The 17,944-nt window shown below is 40.0% G+C and overlaps 1 protein-coding gene across 1 annotated transcript in view; it reads left to right on the forward strand.

Annotated features, from left to right (window-relative positions):
• Positions 1-17,944, forward strand: part of LOC124145786 (cell surface hyaluronidase-like) — a 53,738-nt gene that overhangs the window by 5,329 nt on the left and 30,465 nt on the right. The window contains exons 6-13 of the mRNA XM_048386450.1: positions 8,331-8,564; positions 9,181-9,285; positions 9,553-9,746; positions 11,265-11,337; positions 13,412-13,530; positions 13,682-13,854; positions 16,221-16,290; positions 16,524-16,685. Coding sequence (XP_048242407.1) covers positions 8,331-8,564; positions 9,181-9,285; positions 9,553-9,746; positions 11,265-11,337; positions 13,412-13,530; positions 13,682-13,854; positions 16,221-16,290; positions 16,524-16,685 — 1,130 coding nt within the window. The remainder of the gene's footprint in view (positions 1-8,330; positions 8,565-9,180; positions 9,286-9,552; positions 9,747-11,264; positions 11,338-13,411; positions 13,531-13,681; positions 13,855-16,220; positions 16,291-16,523; positions 16,686-17,944) is intronic.

The following is a 17,944-nucleotide window of genomic DNA, read 5'->3' on the forward strand; positions in this document are numbered from 1 at the left end:
TAGAATGCTTCTCACCGACCTTAGCGGGTAGGGGTGTGATGTCCTGGGCAGGAAACGACAGTGTTTTGACTACTCTTCTTTCATTAATTAACGTGTTGGGCATCCCTAATTAACCTTTACTAATTCGTGTTAAACCAACACAGGATGTTTTCTGGAAGTGGATATTCGCGAATGTCAAAAGACTGACACGACACGTGTTAATAACTGTCCAAGCACTTCTAAAGTTCCTAACATTCCTTATATCTAAAGACTAGTATTATATCTAATTATATACCACTTTATTGTCTCATATTTCAGTAGTTAAAGAAAACAGAGCTCAAAGTGAAGCCTTTTTCACTCTACATTCTCAACATAGTCTCTATCAGAAGTGTTTGGCTTGTGTTGGGTCCGACTAGGCCTGGTCTGTCAAAATCTACTTTAAACACACAGATGTATCTTCAAATGTGTGTACATCTATAGATTGGTATTGAATCTACCTATATACCACTTTATAATGTCACGGTACATCGTATTTAAAGAAAACAAGGTGCTCAAAATGATTCAAATCAAATCAAATGGATTCACATACCACTTTATAGTGTCTCAGATCGCAGTATTTATAGAAAACAAAGGGCTCAAAGTGAAGCCCTTTTCCCACTTCATTCTCAACAGTCTCTATCAGAAGTGTTTGGCTTGTGTTGGGTCCGACTTGGCCCGGGCGGTCAAAATCTACTTTCAACACGGGGCACGGGTGGCCCAGTCGTCTTAGGCGCCGCGATTCGCTGTGCAGAGTTGCGTCCCTTGGGCACGCCAGAAACCCATGATTGTGGGTTGGAATCCCGGTTCGCCCCTATTATGTTTCTAGGTTTGTCAGCACCATACCCGTGCTCGTGGGTTTCACCGAAGTGGTAAACATCTGAGACCTGCATCACTTCGGGTTTTCCTCCCACATTAAGCTGACAGGCCGTGATATAACTGGAATACTGTTAAAAGCGGCGTTAAACCTAACTCACTCAGTCACTCACTACTTTAAACACACAGATTTATCTTCAAATGTGTTTACATCTATAGACTAGTGTTATATCTACCTATATAACCACCCGGGTCAAGTCGATCCGACAGGTAGAATGCAAAAGGAGGTAAGCCCAAGTACAGTACAGAAACTGAAGTAAGTTGGGCTCTCTTAGTTTTCTGTATGCTTACACATCATCACGTCATACTGTGTTTATTTGGTTTTTCTTATTCTAATACTGCTAATGTTTGTCAGTGGCCAGTGATAGTATGTTTTATGGAATAGTATTTTTCATACCAATATGGCGATATGTTGTAGCTTTTTTTCGTATTTGTTAGGGACACGACACTATCATAGCTTACAAAAGTATTCTGGAAGCATTTTAGGACAAACATGTTAACGGAAGTTTAAAATAAAATAAATTGGTTTTGTTAATTAGCCTCACCAAATGCATAAGTTATAAATGAAACGGTATGCTATTAACTACCACTAAAAGCTCAGGAGAGTTAATTAAGGGCAAATGGTTGATTGATTACGCAACACCTACTTGATTGCAATTACACAAGGGGCAATTAAGCAAGCTGAGTACAGGTGCAATTTGGATTAATTCCACACTTAACGGGCATACACGGACGCTATGAGAAGGATCGAAGAGACACAAGACACAAGTTAAGCAAAAGCGTTTCTCCAGTATAATTCAGTGTAATCGAATAATCAAATTAGCGTATTGTAAGACGATGCTTGAACTGTGAAAACAAACATTAATGATGTACATGTGCATATGTTAAGGTACGAAAACCTGGTACCTAACTGGTACCTCAGATGTAAGTACTTATACTATTTGAGTAACAGTTCACGATTGATCTAATGTTCAACATTGAGATGTGTTCAAATGTGTTAACCAGTAGTACGTTATGAATAATTCTCAATTGGAAATATTATGCGTTTGTTCTATGAGTACATGTGAAACAGTTTTGTAAGTGCATTCTCAACCCGCATCGGTATATTCATAATTACAGTTTAGTTATCTTCTAAGATTATAATTTGCGTTCGGCAAAGAAACCGCAAGGTTGTGTTTCTGACAGACAAGTGTCTACACCTGATGTTTGAACAAATATTGCGTAAAATGGCAAAACATAATGGAGAAAGTTAAAAACACATGTTTAAAATTCACATTACAATAAATATGAATATGAATGCTGCGTTTTCTGAATCAACATAAAAAAGGAACATATATGTGAGTCTTGAAATAGTGTTTTTTTACATTTCTTACAAATTCAAAACACGTTTGACTAAAGACCATAGCTTATGACACCATATAAACATGCCAAAACTTCAACACACTTTATCTGTTGTTGGAATAAACCGTTTAAGTTACAATTTATTCAGCAACATAGCTGCAAAACTTACACTACAGTGAGATTTAACAAGGTATACAAGCTTATATTAATCTCGTGAATGGGGAAGTCAAAAGCATTTACTCACTTATTTTGGGATTATAAATATAGAAATACTAATAACGGGAAGTGGACCGGAATGGCATGTAGTAAATACATCGTACTAATAGTGACACAATTAGCAGCCAACAACTTGTATGTTTCGTCCCCGTCTACGCAACCTGTCAGTATCTAATTATTTGGAAAAATCCTTTCCCGCGTTTCTTTCAATTAAAAAGGACTAATTTCATACGTGGGGGGTCTGTGATCTTAAAACACAATTAGTATGTTTACGTAGACACAAACACACGTGGTGTGGTCTGGTCTGGTCAGTAACTGACAACCTGCTGATGACAAATGTCAATACACCTGGTCAGTAAACTGACCACTAAAATGATCGAACGATGTGTGACGTCTACTTTTCATCTAACAGTTGAAACATTTGTACATCAACGCATTCATTTTCTCTTTATTTGAGAGGCATTACTTAGAAGTTGACGGACTCACCTCCCACGGCCATGAACTAAAAACTAAATTTAAACTAAATAAAGGCCCTCACATTGCTTGTATACAGGAAACCAAATTCTCAAAAAAAATCCAAATTCACACTACCTAACTACAACTCAGTTAGAACTGACAGAGCTAAACCGAAAACAAGAAGAGCCGCAGGAGGACTAATCGTATTTATCAGGGAAGATATAAATTACGAAGAAATAAAATAGACACGCCAAACCTAGAAGCCAACGGCATTAAAATCACATTATATAACCGAAAAATAAACATCATAAATATTTACCACTGGGCGGAACAAAAAGTCCAACCTGAGGATCTAAACAAACTACTCCAAATAAGCGATAAATCTACTATATTCCTAGGAGACTTTAACGCTCACCATCCTACATGGAGCATAGATGATAAAATAGATAATCATGGCAAATTAATCTCCGAATGGATAGAAACAAACGACCTAGTACTCCTTAATAGCAACCAACCCACGAGGTACGATAAGATAAACCAAAAAATGTCGGCTATCGACCTAACCATATGCACCGCAGATCTAGCCCAAAGTACTCAATGGGAAGTGCACGACGTCCCGCTAGGTAGTGACCACTTCCCCATAAACATAACCATGGGAAATACAAACGTACCAATCCAAACAGAAAACCAAGAACCAAAATTCCATTACAATAAAGCTAACTGGGACCAATTCCAAGATATCTGCAACGAAGCTAACTTAAACGAAATAGAAAATACTGATCCAGAAACCTATTGTAAAAACCTAACAGACTATAATAAACGCAGCCAAAACCTCCATCCCCTTCAAAACATCTAAGACAGGCAAACCGACGGTACCATGGTGGAATGAGGAAATAGAACAGACTAGACGAAAACGTAAATCAGCCTTCAATAAAGCAAAACGCGACTACAAATATTTAAACATAGCCCACGAACTAAACCACCAGGTTCAAAAACTAGTCCAAATAGCCAAAAGTAGAGACTGGAAAAAATTCTGCGAAGGTATAAATAACCGTACAGATGCCAGAATGGTCAGGCGCAAAATCCACGCCATCAGAGGCTTAAAACGACATAAAAAAACCCCTAACATTGACAACTCAACCAACCCCGCCCAAAAAGCAAATAATCTCGCCAACCACTTTTCTGCCGTTAGCAGTAACACCAACTTCAGTAAAAAATTCCAAGATAAACTTAAAACAGAAAACAAACCCACAAAAGAACCAAACAATAACAATCTAGAAATAAATCAACCCTACACAATAGAGGAGCTCCTCTACGTAATCCAAAACAGGAAAAAGGGCACAGCCCCAGGATTAGACCTAACTTCTTACCAAATAATTAAAAAACTCCCCCTAAAACTACTCCAGGCACTACTCAAACTATACAATCTCATCTACCTAAACGGACAGGTTCCTACTCCCTGGAAACAGGCCCTAGTCATACCAATCCCTAAACCTAATAAACCAGCTAATCAAGCTAACTCATATAGACCAATATCCCTAACTTCAAACTTATGTAAAGTAATGGAATCCATGGCTAAAAATAGATTACAACATTACTTAACCCAAAATAACATCATAAACCCAGATCAAAGCGGTTTCACTCCTGGCCGCTCAACCCTAGATAACCTCGCCCGACTAGAACAAGATATTAAGACAGGACAACTAAATAAACAATATACCACAGGCATCTTCTTAGACTTCTCTAAAGCTTTCGACATGGTATGGCACGATGGGCTAATACAAAAACTTAAAAAAATAGGACTCAAAGGTCAGATAATAAACTACATCCAGGACTTCCTAAACAATCGTAAAATAACCGTGGGTATAGACCAAACTCTATCGGACCAATGTCCCCTAGAAAATGGTACGCCACAGCGCAGTATCCTCAGCCCCACCCTCTTCAATATAATGATAAACGATCTATTCGAGGGCCTATCCCCTAAAGTAAACACATCAAAATTCGCGGATGATGGAGCCATCTGGATCCGCACTAAAAGCATGAACATGGTCCAAAAATTACTCCAGAAATCTCTTAATAAAATATAACAATGGGCTGACAAATGGGGCTTCTCCCTTAACTCAGAAAAAACAACAGGAATAGTATTCAAACATAAAAACATGAAACCCGCCTCCCCAATCCTCCAGCTAAACAATCAAACAATCAAATTTAAAAAACAAACCAAATTCTTAGGACTTATTTTCGATGAACATCTCACCTGGGATGCTCACATCCAAAACCTAACAACTAAATGCAGTAAAGACCTAAACACCCTAAGATGCCAAACTGGCTCTAACTGGGGAGCATCCAAAGATACCCTCCTCTCTCTCTACATATCACTAATTAGATCAAAACTAGACTACGGCTGCGCCATATACAACACCCTAAACAACTCTCTATCTAAAAAACTTGACTCAATACAATATCAGGCTCTCAAACTAATTACACGCACCCAACATGGCACCTCCTACACCTCACTTCAGGCCTTAACAGGAGAAATGCCACTAAGTCTACGCAGGGAACAGCTAAGCTTAAATTTCTGGGCCGCGTCCCAATCAAACCCTCTCATCCAAAACTTAATAAACCAAAACATCAGCCCACAAAACCAAGCTCTAGCTCGTAAACACCCCTTACTTACCCCAATATCCCAAAGAATAACAAACTACCTAAATGAACACCAAATTAAAAATCTTAAACAAAACTGCAAACAATCAAATATCTTCACCCCTAAACTTAAAATACCCAAAATAGACACAACACTAGCTAGCCAAATAAATAAACAAACCGACCCAAACATAGCTAAAACTACCACACTAGCATACATACACGAAAATTGGCCAAATTGGTGTCACATTTACACGGACGGATCCTCAGATCCGACCTCCAAACACACAGGTTTCGGAGTCCATACCACACAACCAACTAAAACCACACAATCCTTCCGACTCCCAAACAACCAATCAATATTCACAGCATAACTAATGGGCATGGCCTCAGCCCTCCATAATCAAGAATCCAAAAAACACAAGAAAATCCTAATACTTACCGACTCCCTAAGTGGACTGCAAGCCCTCCAAAACAAAAATACCAAAAACCGACCTAAATTAATAAATCAAATACTTAAAAGCTCCAACGACCTAACTAAGGCAGGCAAACAAATAACCTTCTTGTGGATACCCGCCCACGTAGGAATATACGGTAATGAAAACGCCGATAAAGCAGCTAAACTATCCCTCAAAATCCCAGAAATAAGCTTAAACTTGCCCATCTCAAATCAGAAATTAAAAGTGTAAACAAGCAAAAAATCACAAAAAATGGCATAACCTATATCTAAACTCAAATAGCCAAATCAAAAAAATGCTCAGCAAACGACTAACCAAATCAAAAATTATCCATCCATCCAAAAAAATCGACAGAGTAATCACTAAACTCCAAACAGGACACACCAACCTAAATAACCACCTATTTTTTAAAAAACAACAACACACTATAGGTAACTGCCAACACTGCAAACAACTAGAAACCCCAGAACATGCACTCATCCACTGCACACACTACCTAACACATCGAACCGCATTACAAACCACCCTCAATCTAAACAAGGCTCTAACTCTAGAAGCAATACTAAACCCACAAAATAAACTAGAAAACTTCAAGGCCTTAGGCGTATTCTTAATAAAAACGGAACTAATAAAACGCATCTAAAAACACAATAACCTACCAAATCAAAATCACATAAACAAACAAACATCCACCATACCCAGCTCCTTTAGTTCTCTATTCCAAATCTCAAAATTCCCAAATTCTATATAAGCAACCCCTAAAACCCCCCTCTTGGGTTGCACAGACCACTTTCGCCCCTTTCGGAAACACATTAAATGGCCTGGCCGGGCCCGTGTGCGAAATACGCATCAGTCGGAAAGCGCACGTTAAATCTAAGTAAGTAAGTAAGAAGTTGACGGAAGACAAGGCAGACACAATTTTATGGATAAAGTTATCCATACAATTGTGTCTACCTTGTCATTCGTTTTCTACCAAGCATTTAAGATTAGGAGGCCTCAAAACGTTTAAGTTATTTTCTTTTACAAAAGAATAGGATTTCGATCAAAAGGTTACAGTTAAAATGACAAATACAACGTTTATATCTATAAGGTTATGGTGAATTTTGGCTAAGGCTAAACAACCACTACTTTGAGAGTGGATGTTCAGAATATGCGAAAAAGTGCTTCACTTTGTATACATGTAAATACGTTTGATGAACTTGATTTTGACAGCCCGGGCCAAGTCGGACCGAACACTTCTGACATTGATTTTCTTAAGGAAATACAGTAAAAGAGCTTGACTTTAACGGCCCAGTTTTCTTTGAATGCGATATACTGTGACATTATAAAGTGGTATACAGGTAGATTTAATACTAATCTATAGGTGTAAACACATTTTAAGATACATCTGTGTGTTTAAAGTTGATTTTGACAGCCCGGACCAAGTCGGACCGAACACTTCAGACAGATTTTCGTAAGAAAATACAGTAAAAATGCTTTACTTTGAGCACCTTGTTGTCTTTAAATACGATGTACCGTGACATTATAAAGTGGTATATAGGTAGATTCAATACTAATCTATAGATGTAAATACATTTGAAGATACTTCTGTGTGTTGAAAGTAGATTTAGACCGCCCGGGCCTAGTCGGACCCAACACAAGCCAAACACTTCTGATAGACTGTTGAGAATGTAGAGGGAAAAGGGCTTCACTTTGAGCCCCTTGTTTTCTTTAAATACAGCGATCTGAGACACTATAAAGTGGTATTTTGGTAGATGTTATACTAGTTTATAGATGTGAATCCATTTGAAGATACATATGTGAGTTTAAAGTTGATTTTGACAGCCCGGGCCAAGTCGGACCGAACACTTGTGTGACTGTTGAGAGTATAGGGAGAAGAGGTCTACTTTAACCAACGTGTCTGCTTTAAAAACGAATACATTATAAAGTGGTATTTACTTAGATATAGTACGTTCCTATAAATAGAAACGCTGTGCCGACAGATGGAAATTTGTATCACGATAGCTAGAAGTATTTGATACGTTTATAATCTTATTTCGTTTCACGATTGCTCTTTTACATGTTACCTAGATCAGCGACGCTTACACACAGCTCCACTTTCTGGTTTTCAAGTGATTTACTCCGAATTACTTAATTATTGTGCACTTTTTTGTTTGGTGATTGTTCATTTATGTCATGTGTGTTGCATCAATTATATGTAGGTATGATGGCCAATAATGAAGTAATTAGCCAATAACACTTTGGCCCGTCTTGGCCCGGCCCGACTTTTAGGCAATGCCTTAGAATAGTTGTATCCGTGTATGTACTCGTTGTTGTCCTACTCAGGAAACCCGAAAGTCACCATGGAGCAGCACGTGGCTAGGGAGAAAGATGGCACCTACACACAAACTGATGACGTCCACGTTGTTCTTTGGGAGACGCATCTCAAATTTGCTGTCGAAAGTGCTATCAGTACAAGAAACAGAAGGCGTCCAAATGGTGTCAATTTCCGGGTTACATCCACAGAAATCTCCTATCCTAAAATTGATGTAATCAATGACGTATCATCATGGCAAACAGGTAAGTAGGGGGGCACCAACATGCTTATCTTTACACATGTAAAACCTCGTTCAGATATCTGGCTCTTAACTAGTCACGCCAACTCAAGTTCCCCACACCCATAGCCACCAGTCACACCTCCCCCACTGAGGTGGACGGCCTGCAACTATACAAGGAGTTGAACTCGCTACAGCCAGCCTGTTATGTTTACAAACAAGTGATAGATGTGTATATATTTAATGTTCCTCTCCAGGCGATCGTGTTTTGTTCATCTATGTATATACTGACTGTTCCTCTTCAGGTGATCGTGCTGTGTTCACCTATGTTCATAATGACTGTTTATCTTCAGGTGATCGTGCTGTGTTCACCTATGTTCATACTGACTGTTTATCTTCAGGTGATCGTGCTGTGTTCACCTATGTTCATACTGACTGTTTATCTTCAGGTGATCGTGTTGTGTTCACCTATGTTCATACTGACTGTTTATCTTCAGGTGATCGTGCTGTGTTCACCTATGTTCATACTGACTGTTTATCTTCAGGTGATCGTGCTGTGTTCACCTATGTTCATACTGACTGTTTATCTTCAGGTGATCGTGTTGTGTTCATCTATGTTCATACTGACTGTTTATCTTCAGGTGATCGTGTTGTGTTTACGTCTACGGACTTTCACTGGAAACAGGCGGAGGAGTTTGAAGTGTTTGCTTGTGACGACTGCGCCAGCAACCAGTTCCGGGTCAAAGGTCGGTTGAGTGATTCAGTACGATTCAGATTTCGAGACCTAAAATATACTACTCGAGTACAGAAACAGGTGTTTGTACATGTAAATATAGAATTAGTGTTTATCATTGTTTCGAATAACTTTCATAAGTCAAACTTATATCAAGACACTCACTTCTCCTTCAGTGCTATGTGCACATTTATTGTGATATATCCATATGTCGCGTAAAGAATATGCCTTGAATGTCCGTATTGTCCAAAGTTTAGATGAGCAGAGGTACTTGTTACAGGCGAATTCAAGTTTCCGCACTACGGCAAGGTGTATGACGGAGTGGACATGAGAGGTGAGGTGGCACTGCTGTCACGTGACTTCGTCATCGAAGGTGAGATGGAGACCGGATGTTACGTCACAGAAACAAACAGGAAAAAAGAAAAATGGCTATGTTCTCTCTTCAACTTCGATCACTTTGGTGGACATCTTAAGGTAACACACTTCATTTACCAGGGTGTTTGGAGCCACCATGTACACATAGTATCTATGTGATAACGTCAACGTATATTGTGGACATCTGAAGGTAACACACTTCATTTACCAGGGTGTTTAGTGGCCACGATGTACACATAGTATTTATGTGATAACGTCAACGTATATGTGGACATTTTAAGGTAACACACTTCATTTACCAGGGTGTTTAGTGGCCACCATGTACACATAGTATATCTGTGATAACGTCAACGTATATGTGGACATCTTAAGGTAACACACTTCATTTACCAGGGTGTTTAGTGGCCACCATGTACACATAGTATCTCTGTGATAACGTCAACGTATATGTGGACATTTTAAGGTAACATACATCATTTACCAGGGTGTTTAGTGGCCACCATGTACACATAGTATATCTGTGATAACGTCAACGTATATGTTGACATCTGAAGGTAACACACTTCATTTACCAGGGTGTTTAGTGGCCACCATGTACACATAGTATATCTGTGATAACGTCAACGTATATGTTGACATCTGAAGGTAACACACTTCATTTACCAGGGTGTTTAGTGGCCACCATGTACACATAGTATATCTGTGATAACGTCAACGTATATGTGGACATTTTAAGGTAACATACATCATTTACCAGGGTGTTTAGTGGCCACCATGTATACATAGTATATCTGTGATAACGTCAACGTATATGTTGACATCTGAAGGTAACACACTTCATTTACCAGGGTGTTTAGTGGCCACCATGTACACATAGTATCTCTGTGATAACGTCAACGTATATGTTGACATTTTAAGGTAACATACATCATTTACCAGGGTGTTTAGTGGCCACCATGTACACATAGTATATCTGTGATAACGTCAACGTATATGTTGACATCTGAAGGTAACACACTTCATTTACCAGGGTGTTTAGTGGCCACCATGTACACATAGTATATCTGTGATAACGTCAACGTATATGTTGACATCTGAAGGTAACACACTTCATTTACCAGGGTGTTTAGTGGCCACCATGTATACATAGTATCTCTGTGATAACGTCAACGTATATGTTGACATCTGAAGGTAACACACTTCATTTACCAGGGTGTTTAGTGGCCACCATGTATACATAGTATATCTATATCTGTGATAACGTCAACGTATATGTTGACATCTGAAGGTAACATACATCATTTACCAGGGTGTTTAGTGGCCACCATGTATACATAGTATCTCTGTGATAACGTCAACGTATATGTTGACATCTGAAGGTAACACACTTCATTTACCAGGGTGTTTAGTGGCCACGATGTATACATAGTATATCTGTGATAACGTCAACGTATATGTTGACATCTGAAGGTAACACACTTCATTTACCAGGGTGTTTAGTGGCCTATACACTCAACATTTACTCGCCATTGTCAACACGGAAATGAAAAAATCGATGAAACCTGTGTCGTAAAAACAGCCAAAATAAGACAATTGATGGTATATATTTATTAACAGGTAACAAAGGGTTTCGCCTCAGCTCACATCCAAGGCATTGAGTTCTACCACATGGGACAGCAGGAGTTCACAGGTAACATTTATTATAGAGATCAGTCTTGTGAACAATGATACTTTCTCCCCGTGCTATGTTGACATTCACTGTCAAGGCGTTCCATTTTACTTGCGTAGACACAGTTCTCCTTTCATGTCAATGTTTGTTTTCCATCCATACATGTCTATTTGTATAATGTGGTCCTTACTCTTCTCACGTGATCAGAAGTCCCATTATCTTCACCTGATACGTTGTTTCATACAATGGCATATTTCAAAGGTCGGTAATACCATATGTAACCTCCAAAGTAAATGATTTCGCTGTAATTTGAACAAGTCAAAATAATTAACTAGCGTATGCATTCATTTATTCCTCAAATAACATAACCATTAGTTGTAAGCATCACTACATTATTTGTTTGATCAAAGAACATGGCCATTACATCACCAGTACTATCAACTTGTGACATGACTCCACCTGAAGACATGTCTATTCCTCTTTTCTACTGGATTCCAATGCTTCATAAAAATCCGTACAAACGGGGACATATTGCTGGGCAAATGTACCACCAAATCCCTACCTTAAAGATTAACCACAAGCCTTAATATAATCAATAAAGAACTTTCTGTATATTCAGACAGTATTTGAGACAAGTGGAATTAATACTATGTGGATTCTCACAACCCCAGAAGATTTTCTTGAGTTCTTAGAAAAGAATCGGGTTCAATTCTGTCAAAACATTTGATTTTTTAATTTTGTACACCACTATCCCACCAGAACATTTAAAACTCCCTTCCTTGATCAAGGGGGATTTTGTTACAAAACGTGATGATCCTAGATCTAGTTACATATCTATCTACAGAAAAAAAGCAAATGCCATCTGAAGTGGACTTCCTCATTGATAACACCTATGTACAATCTGGGGGTAAGAAATTGAGACAAGAATAAGTCGTCCCCATGTGCACCAATTGGCACCAGTTGGCACAACCTTCTTGCTGATCTTGCTATTTCTTTATGCATTTGAATCGCAATATATGTTCGGATTGCCAAGTAAGAAGTAGGTAATTTGGCCAAGAAGTTTAACTTAAGCTTTGGGTTGGTGATCTGATATCGTTCAATAACCATCAAATAGCAAATTCCCCTCCACTCACTTATTTACCGACCTGAACTAGAAATAGAGGAGACCAGTGAGACCGCCTGAAGACCCGTGAAGATACGGGGTAGAATAGGTCTCAAGCAACCTATGCTTGCCGTAACAGGCGACTATGCTCGTTGCAAGAGGCGATTTACGGGATCGGGTGGTCAGGCTCGCTGACTTGGTTGATGCATGTCATCCCTGTTGCCAGGCTTGATGCTCGTGATGTCAATCACTGGATTGTGTGGTCCAGACTCGATTATTTAGAGACCGCCGTCATATAGCTGGGATATTGTTGAGTTAAACAAACAAGCAAACAAATCATATTTAGATTTATGCAGAAAGATTTAGAGTGACAAAACACTCTCCACAAGACTATGACAAGAGGGATGAATTAATCTTTCCAATAGTCCACTTTCCCCTTTACATTCAGCAATGTTCCTGCGGCTCCAGCACTTGGTGTCTATATTTCACGCTTTCTACCAAGATTTCAAAGGGCGTCATATAACTCTAGCTAATAAGTTGTTTGATCATGGTTAAAACTTTAAAGGCCTCAGTAAAACTTTCAAAAAGTCTTATGGTAGGTATGAGAACATTTCGAAAAGTTGACCCATCAGTGACAAAAATGATGTCCGATGCAATCCCCTATTGTATGTTCCCGTGTATTTTCAGTTGAACAACGTTTCTTTCCAGGTGTTTGTGACGAGTGCCACCGGTGCGGCAGGATACGTCCACCTTTTCGCGAACACCTTTTCGCGAACACCTATTATCACCACTATTTGATCGTACAATCGACACTTATTAATGAAGGGGTTTTGACGCTTTTGCATTGAATATACTGATTGTTTGGTCAATAACGTTATAATATCCTTGATGTTATCCGGACATCCTTTACGAACACTGAGATTATTGACTGTACTGGACATTTGTCAATTTCGTGGGAAATATTGGATGATGAAAATATCTTGTGAATTGCAGGTTCCTACCCCATACACTTTCACATGTGCGACGACGTCAACGGCACCTGGGTCCGCAGCAACTCCATCCACCACAGCCTGGCCAGATGTGTCACCATCCATGGAACTGACGGACTTGAGGTACACTTTAAAGTTTTCTGACGTAGTTTGATATGTCATCAATTTGTATCAAGAACTCTGAAGCACAGGATTCCTATACTGGTTGTTTGAATATTGCCTAATGTGTGGATGTTCCCACGTATGGTTCAACTATTCTGTCGTCATCACACAGGTGAGCGACAACGCCTGTTACGACCATCTTGGCCACGGCTACTTCCTAGAGGACAGTGTGGAGCAATACAATATTCTGGACGGGAATATCGGAATCGGAACGAAACACGGCACACACATAATGACGGACATGAAAAACCGCTGGTGCAACAAAACCCTAGCCTGGAACTGCAAGTACGTCATGTGCTGTAAAGACGAATAAACCACTCATGTATTGGCAGGGACGCTGAGCTGTACCTTGTTAGATCTTAAAGAATATACACGCCATAAGGAATCATATTGGATAGAGCATCGAAACGTAACTATCAGTATCCCGGTATAAGAGTAAACGAAACAACCTACTCGTTGTGAAGGTTGGAGAACTGATAGGTATCAGGTGATTTTATATATATATATATATTGAACCGCAAAAGAAACGTCACCATGGATAGATAGATGAGAAACTTTATTTGTCCAAACACTGTGAACATCCTTTGAGACATATTAAAAAGATGAAACTTGGCAAAACTGATAATTAAGTTTGAAATTAAAGTGTCAAATGTTCTTAAAGTGAAACACAACACTAGTCTCTGAGAAAATGGCATCACAAGTCAGTATCTCGTGTTTCCGCCATGTGCATTGATAACTGCCGTGCAACGTCGATACATGGAATGGATGAGGCGATTGATAAAGGCCATAGGCACTTGAGCCCGCACTCTGAGCGTTATCATGCTGAAACTCGTGGTTTCGGCGACGTGACAAATGAGGTATGGCGTGTGGTCTCAAGACTTGATCAACACAAATATCTGAATAAAGTTCCCAACGGTGTCGCTAGACTCACTATCTGCCATCTGCTGTTGAGATACAGTAACGGCTCTCCTCTGAGAAGAGGACTCTTCTCCACTGCTGGTGGCGCCAATGCTGGTGCTGTGTTGCCCACTGAAGACGGTCCCAGCGATGACGTGGTGTCAGAATAGGTGCTCGGTGTGGCCTGTGACAAGTGGAGGTGTCTGCTCGTCAATCGTCGACGCACGGTGTCCGCACTGGTGTGTCCCCATAGTCTGTCGAGCAGTTTCCGCAGCAGTAACAAAGCGATCTTGAAGATGCTGTCGCACAATCTGACGATCCTGACGACGGGCCGTGAGCCTTGGTCTTCCACTACGTGGTCGGTCATCTTTAGTGTTTGTGGTCTGGTACCGTTGCTGGAGCCTGTATATGGTCCTTACGTGGGCTTGAAATGCATTGGCTTCTTGCCGGGCGGTTTGTCTAGCTTGCAATCGTCCAAGGGCTTGGTGTCGCTGTTTTCTTGTCAATCTTGGCATGTGGTTGCACAATAACGAATGAATGTTATCGGATCTGGGTGGATTTTTATAGGGTAAGAAATGGGGGAACGCATGTGCATTTCAATTTGCACGGAACTCACGGAGATCGGTTTTATTGTCACCCGCTTTGTTTTTTATCATCAAATTTTTTTTTTCCGGACAAGGTAATGTTAAATTTTAGAAACTTTGACAAAAAATACACAGATATTTAACAACTTTTCATGAAATGTTACTTGGGGTGACGTTTCTTTTGCGGTTCAGTATATATATATATATATATATAAACATTATATATGATATGACATATATATAAGTCATGACACGATATTAGATGTTCTTTGTATTCAACTTACTAACTGTTGCATACCATACTTTTGCCTCACCCTCTTCTGAGACAAATGGGGCCCGGATGGCCCGGTCGTCTATGGCGCCGCGATTCGCCGTGCAGAGTTGCGTCCCTTGGGCTCGCCAGAAACCTATGATTGTGGGTTGGAATCCCGGTTCGCCCCGATTATGTTTCTAGGTTTTGTCAGCACCATACCCGTGCTCGTGGGTTTCACGAAGTGATAAACGTCTGAGACCTGCATCACTTTCCTCCCACATTAAGCTGACACGCCGTGATATAACTGGAACACTGTTAAAAGCGGCGTTAAAACCAACTCACTCACTCACTCACTCTGAGACAATCATCCAATTGTACTAGATACATGTATGTTTCCCTGTACGTGTAGTGTTACTTGATGTTTCCTACGGACACTGGGGGCGGGTGGCCAAAGGCTCTCCGTTGCTCCAACTCTTTGTGTATCATTGCCTCCCTCAGTTGCCGGTATCCACTTTTTATTCGAATCCCATTTTTGTACATCCATCCTTGGTATTCTTAACTCTTCACATGTACTTTTCGGACTGACCAAGTTGTCAGTTTTTTTACCTTGGTTCACGTCAATAACATGATATGACACCAACTCACTCTCGTATTCGGGGCGCTGAGATAACCTAGTGGATAAAGCGTTCGCTCGTCACGCCGAAGACACGGGTTCGATTCCCCACAATAGAAATGGGCTCCACATATTTTACCAGTGTCCCCCGCCGTGATTTTGATGTAATATTGCTAAAAGCGGCGTAAACCCATACTCAATCACTCACTCTTGTATTTCACTACACTGTGTAAAATTGAAAATAGTATTCTGCGTCTTCATATTACATTGATGAAATCTTTGCTTCCTTATCCATCTGTTTCAGTTCCCTGGCCACCTTCTGGATCACCCACTTCAACAACTACATCAGGAACAACGTGGCCGCCGGCTCGGACGTAAGATGGTTCACATGGTCTAACAATTTTAGACATGGATTCAAAGATTCAACAGAATATGCTTGTTTTGGAAGATTAATTCTAATACATAAATCCGAATACTGATCTTGATCTGGTAAAGGCACAATTTTGGACAATCCGTTTTTGACTATATTACATCTTGCAAGGCTGAATATCCTCTACGAAAGAAGAACTTTGTGAGCTTCAAGATCGGTTTGCTTTTTTATGTCAAGAACGCTGGATTCTGGCTCAACTACGCCGACAGCCCCCTCGGACCATCAGCTGCCCGTCAAGCTGAGAAACTGGCCAACAACCAACCAGCTGTCACGAAGTTCAGCACCAGACACACACCCATCCTGGAGTTCAATAACAACGTGGCTCACTCCAATCACGAGGTGGGTGATGGCAGACATTAATGTTATTACAGTCAAACACCGCTAAGTCGAAGGGACCTACGTAAACATTTCCATTTATCCGAGGTTCGACACAACCGAAAATGATGAACGCAGGGATCATGCTTTTACTTCTAGATAACCGTTAGTTCGACACAATATACTCCTTATCGTATCTATCTTTATCAGTTGAAGATAAACTTTCGTTTCATGAGGGGCATGTCCATATATGGGGAGTGGGGAGTGATGGAGTGGGGAGTGGGGAGTGGGGAGTGGGGGGAAACTAAGGGAGCTGAGTATGAAAGTTTGTTAGTTTGATTATGTGGTTTGGTTTTGGTAGTTTATTGGGGTTTTAAATGCGATTTATTAGTCCTGGTTTGATTAAGTATACGCCTAAGGCTTTGAATTTTTCTATTTTATTTTGTGGGTTTAGGATTGCTTCTAGAGTAAGAGCCTTATTTAGATTTAGGGTGGTTTGTAGTGTGGTTCGGTGTGTTAGGTAGTGGGTGCAGTGGATGAGTGCGTGTTCCGGGGTTTCTTGTTGTTTGCAGTGTGGGCAGGCTCCTGTTGCGTATTTTTTAAATTATTTTGAAGTGGTTTGTTTAGGTTGGTATGTCCTGTTTGGAGTTTAGTGATTACTCTGTCGATTTGTTTGGACGGATGTAGAATTTTTGGTTTGGTCAGGTTTTTGTTAGAACCTTTTTGATTTGGTTATTTAAGTTTAGATATGTTATGCCATTTTTTGGTGATTTTTTGTTTGTTGACACTTTTAATTTCTGATTTGGAGATGGGTACATTTAAGCTTATTTCTGGGATTTTAAGGGAGAGTTTAGCTGCTTTATCGGCATTTTCATTGCCGTATATCCCTACGTGGGCGGGGATCCAAATTAATGCTATTTGTTTGCCTGCCTTAGTTAAATCGTTTGAGCATTTTAGTATTTGATTTATTTGTTCTGGGCGGTTTTTGGTGGATTATTTTGGAGGGCTTGTAGTCCACTGAGCGAGTCGGTAAGTATTAGGATTTTTTGTTTTTTAGATTGTTGATTATGAAGGGCTGAGGCCATGCCCATTATTTCGGCCGTGAATATTGATTGATTGTTTGGGAGTTGGTAGGATTGTGTGGCTTTAGTTGGTTGTGTGATGTGGACTCCGAAACTTGTGTGTTTGGAGATCGGATCTGAGGATCCGCCTGTGTAAATGTGACACCAATTTGGCCAATTTTCATGTATGTATGCTAGTGTGGTGGTTTTTGCTGTTTGGGT

This window comes from Haliotis rufescens, unplaced genomic scaffold, assembly GCF_023055435.1.
Source record: "Haliotis rufescens isolate VD_foot unplaced genomic scaffold, xgHalRufe1.0.p SCAF_6, whole genome shotgun sequence".
Lineage (NCBI taxonomy): Eukaryota > Metazoa > Mollusca > Gastropoda > Lepetellida > Haliotidae > Haliotis > Haliotis rufescens.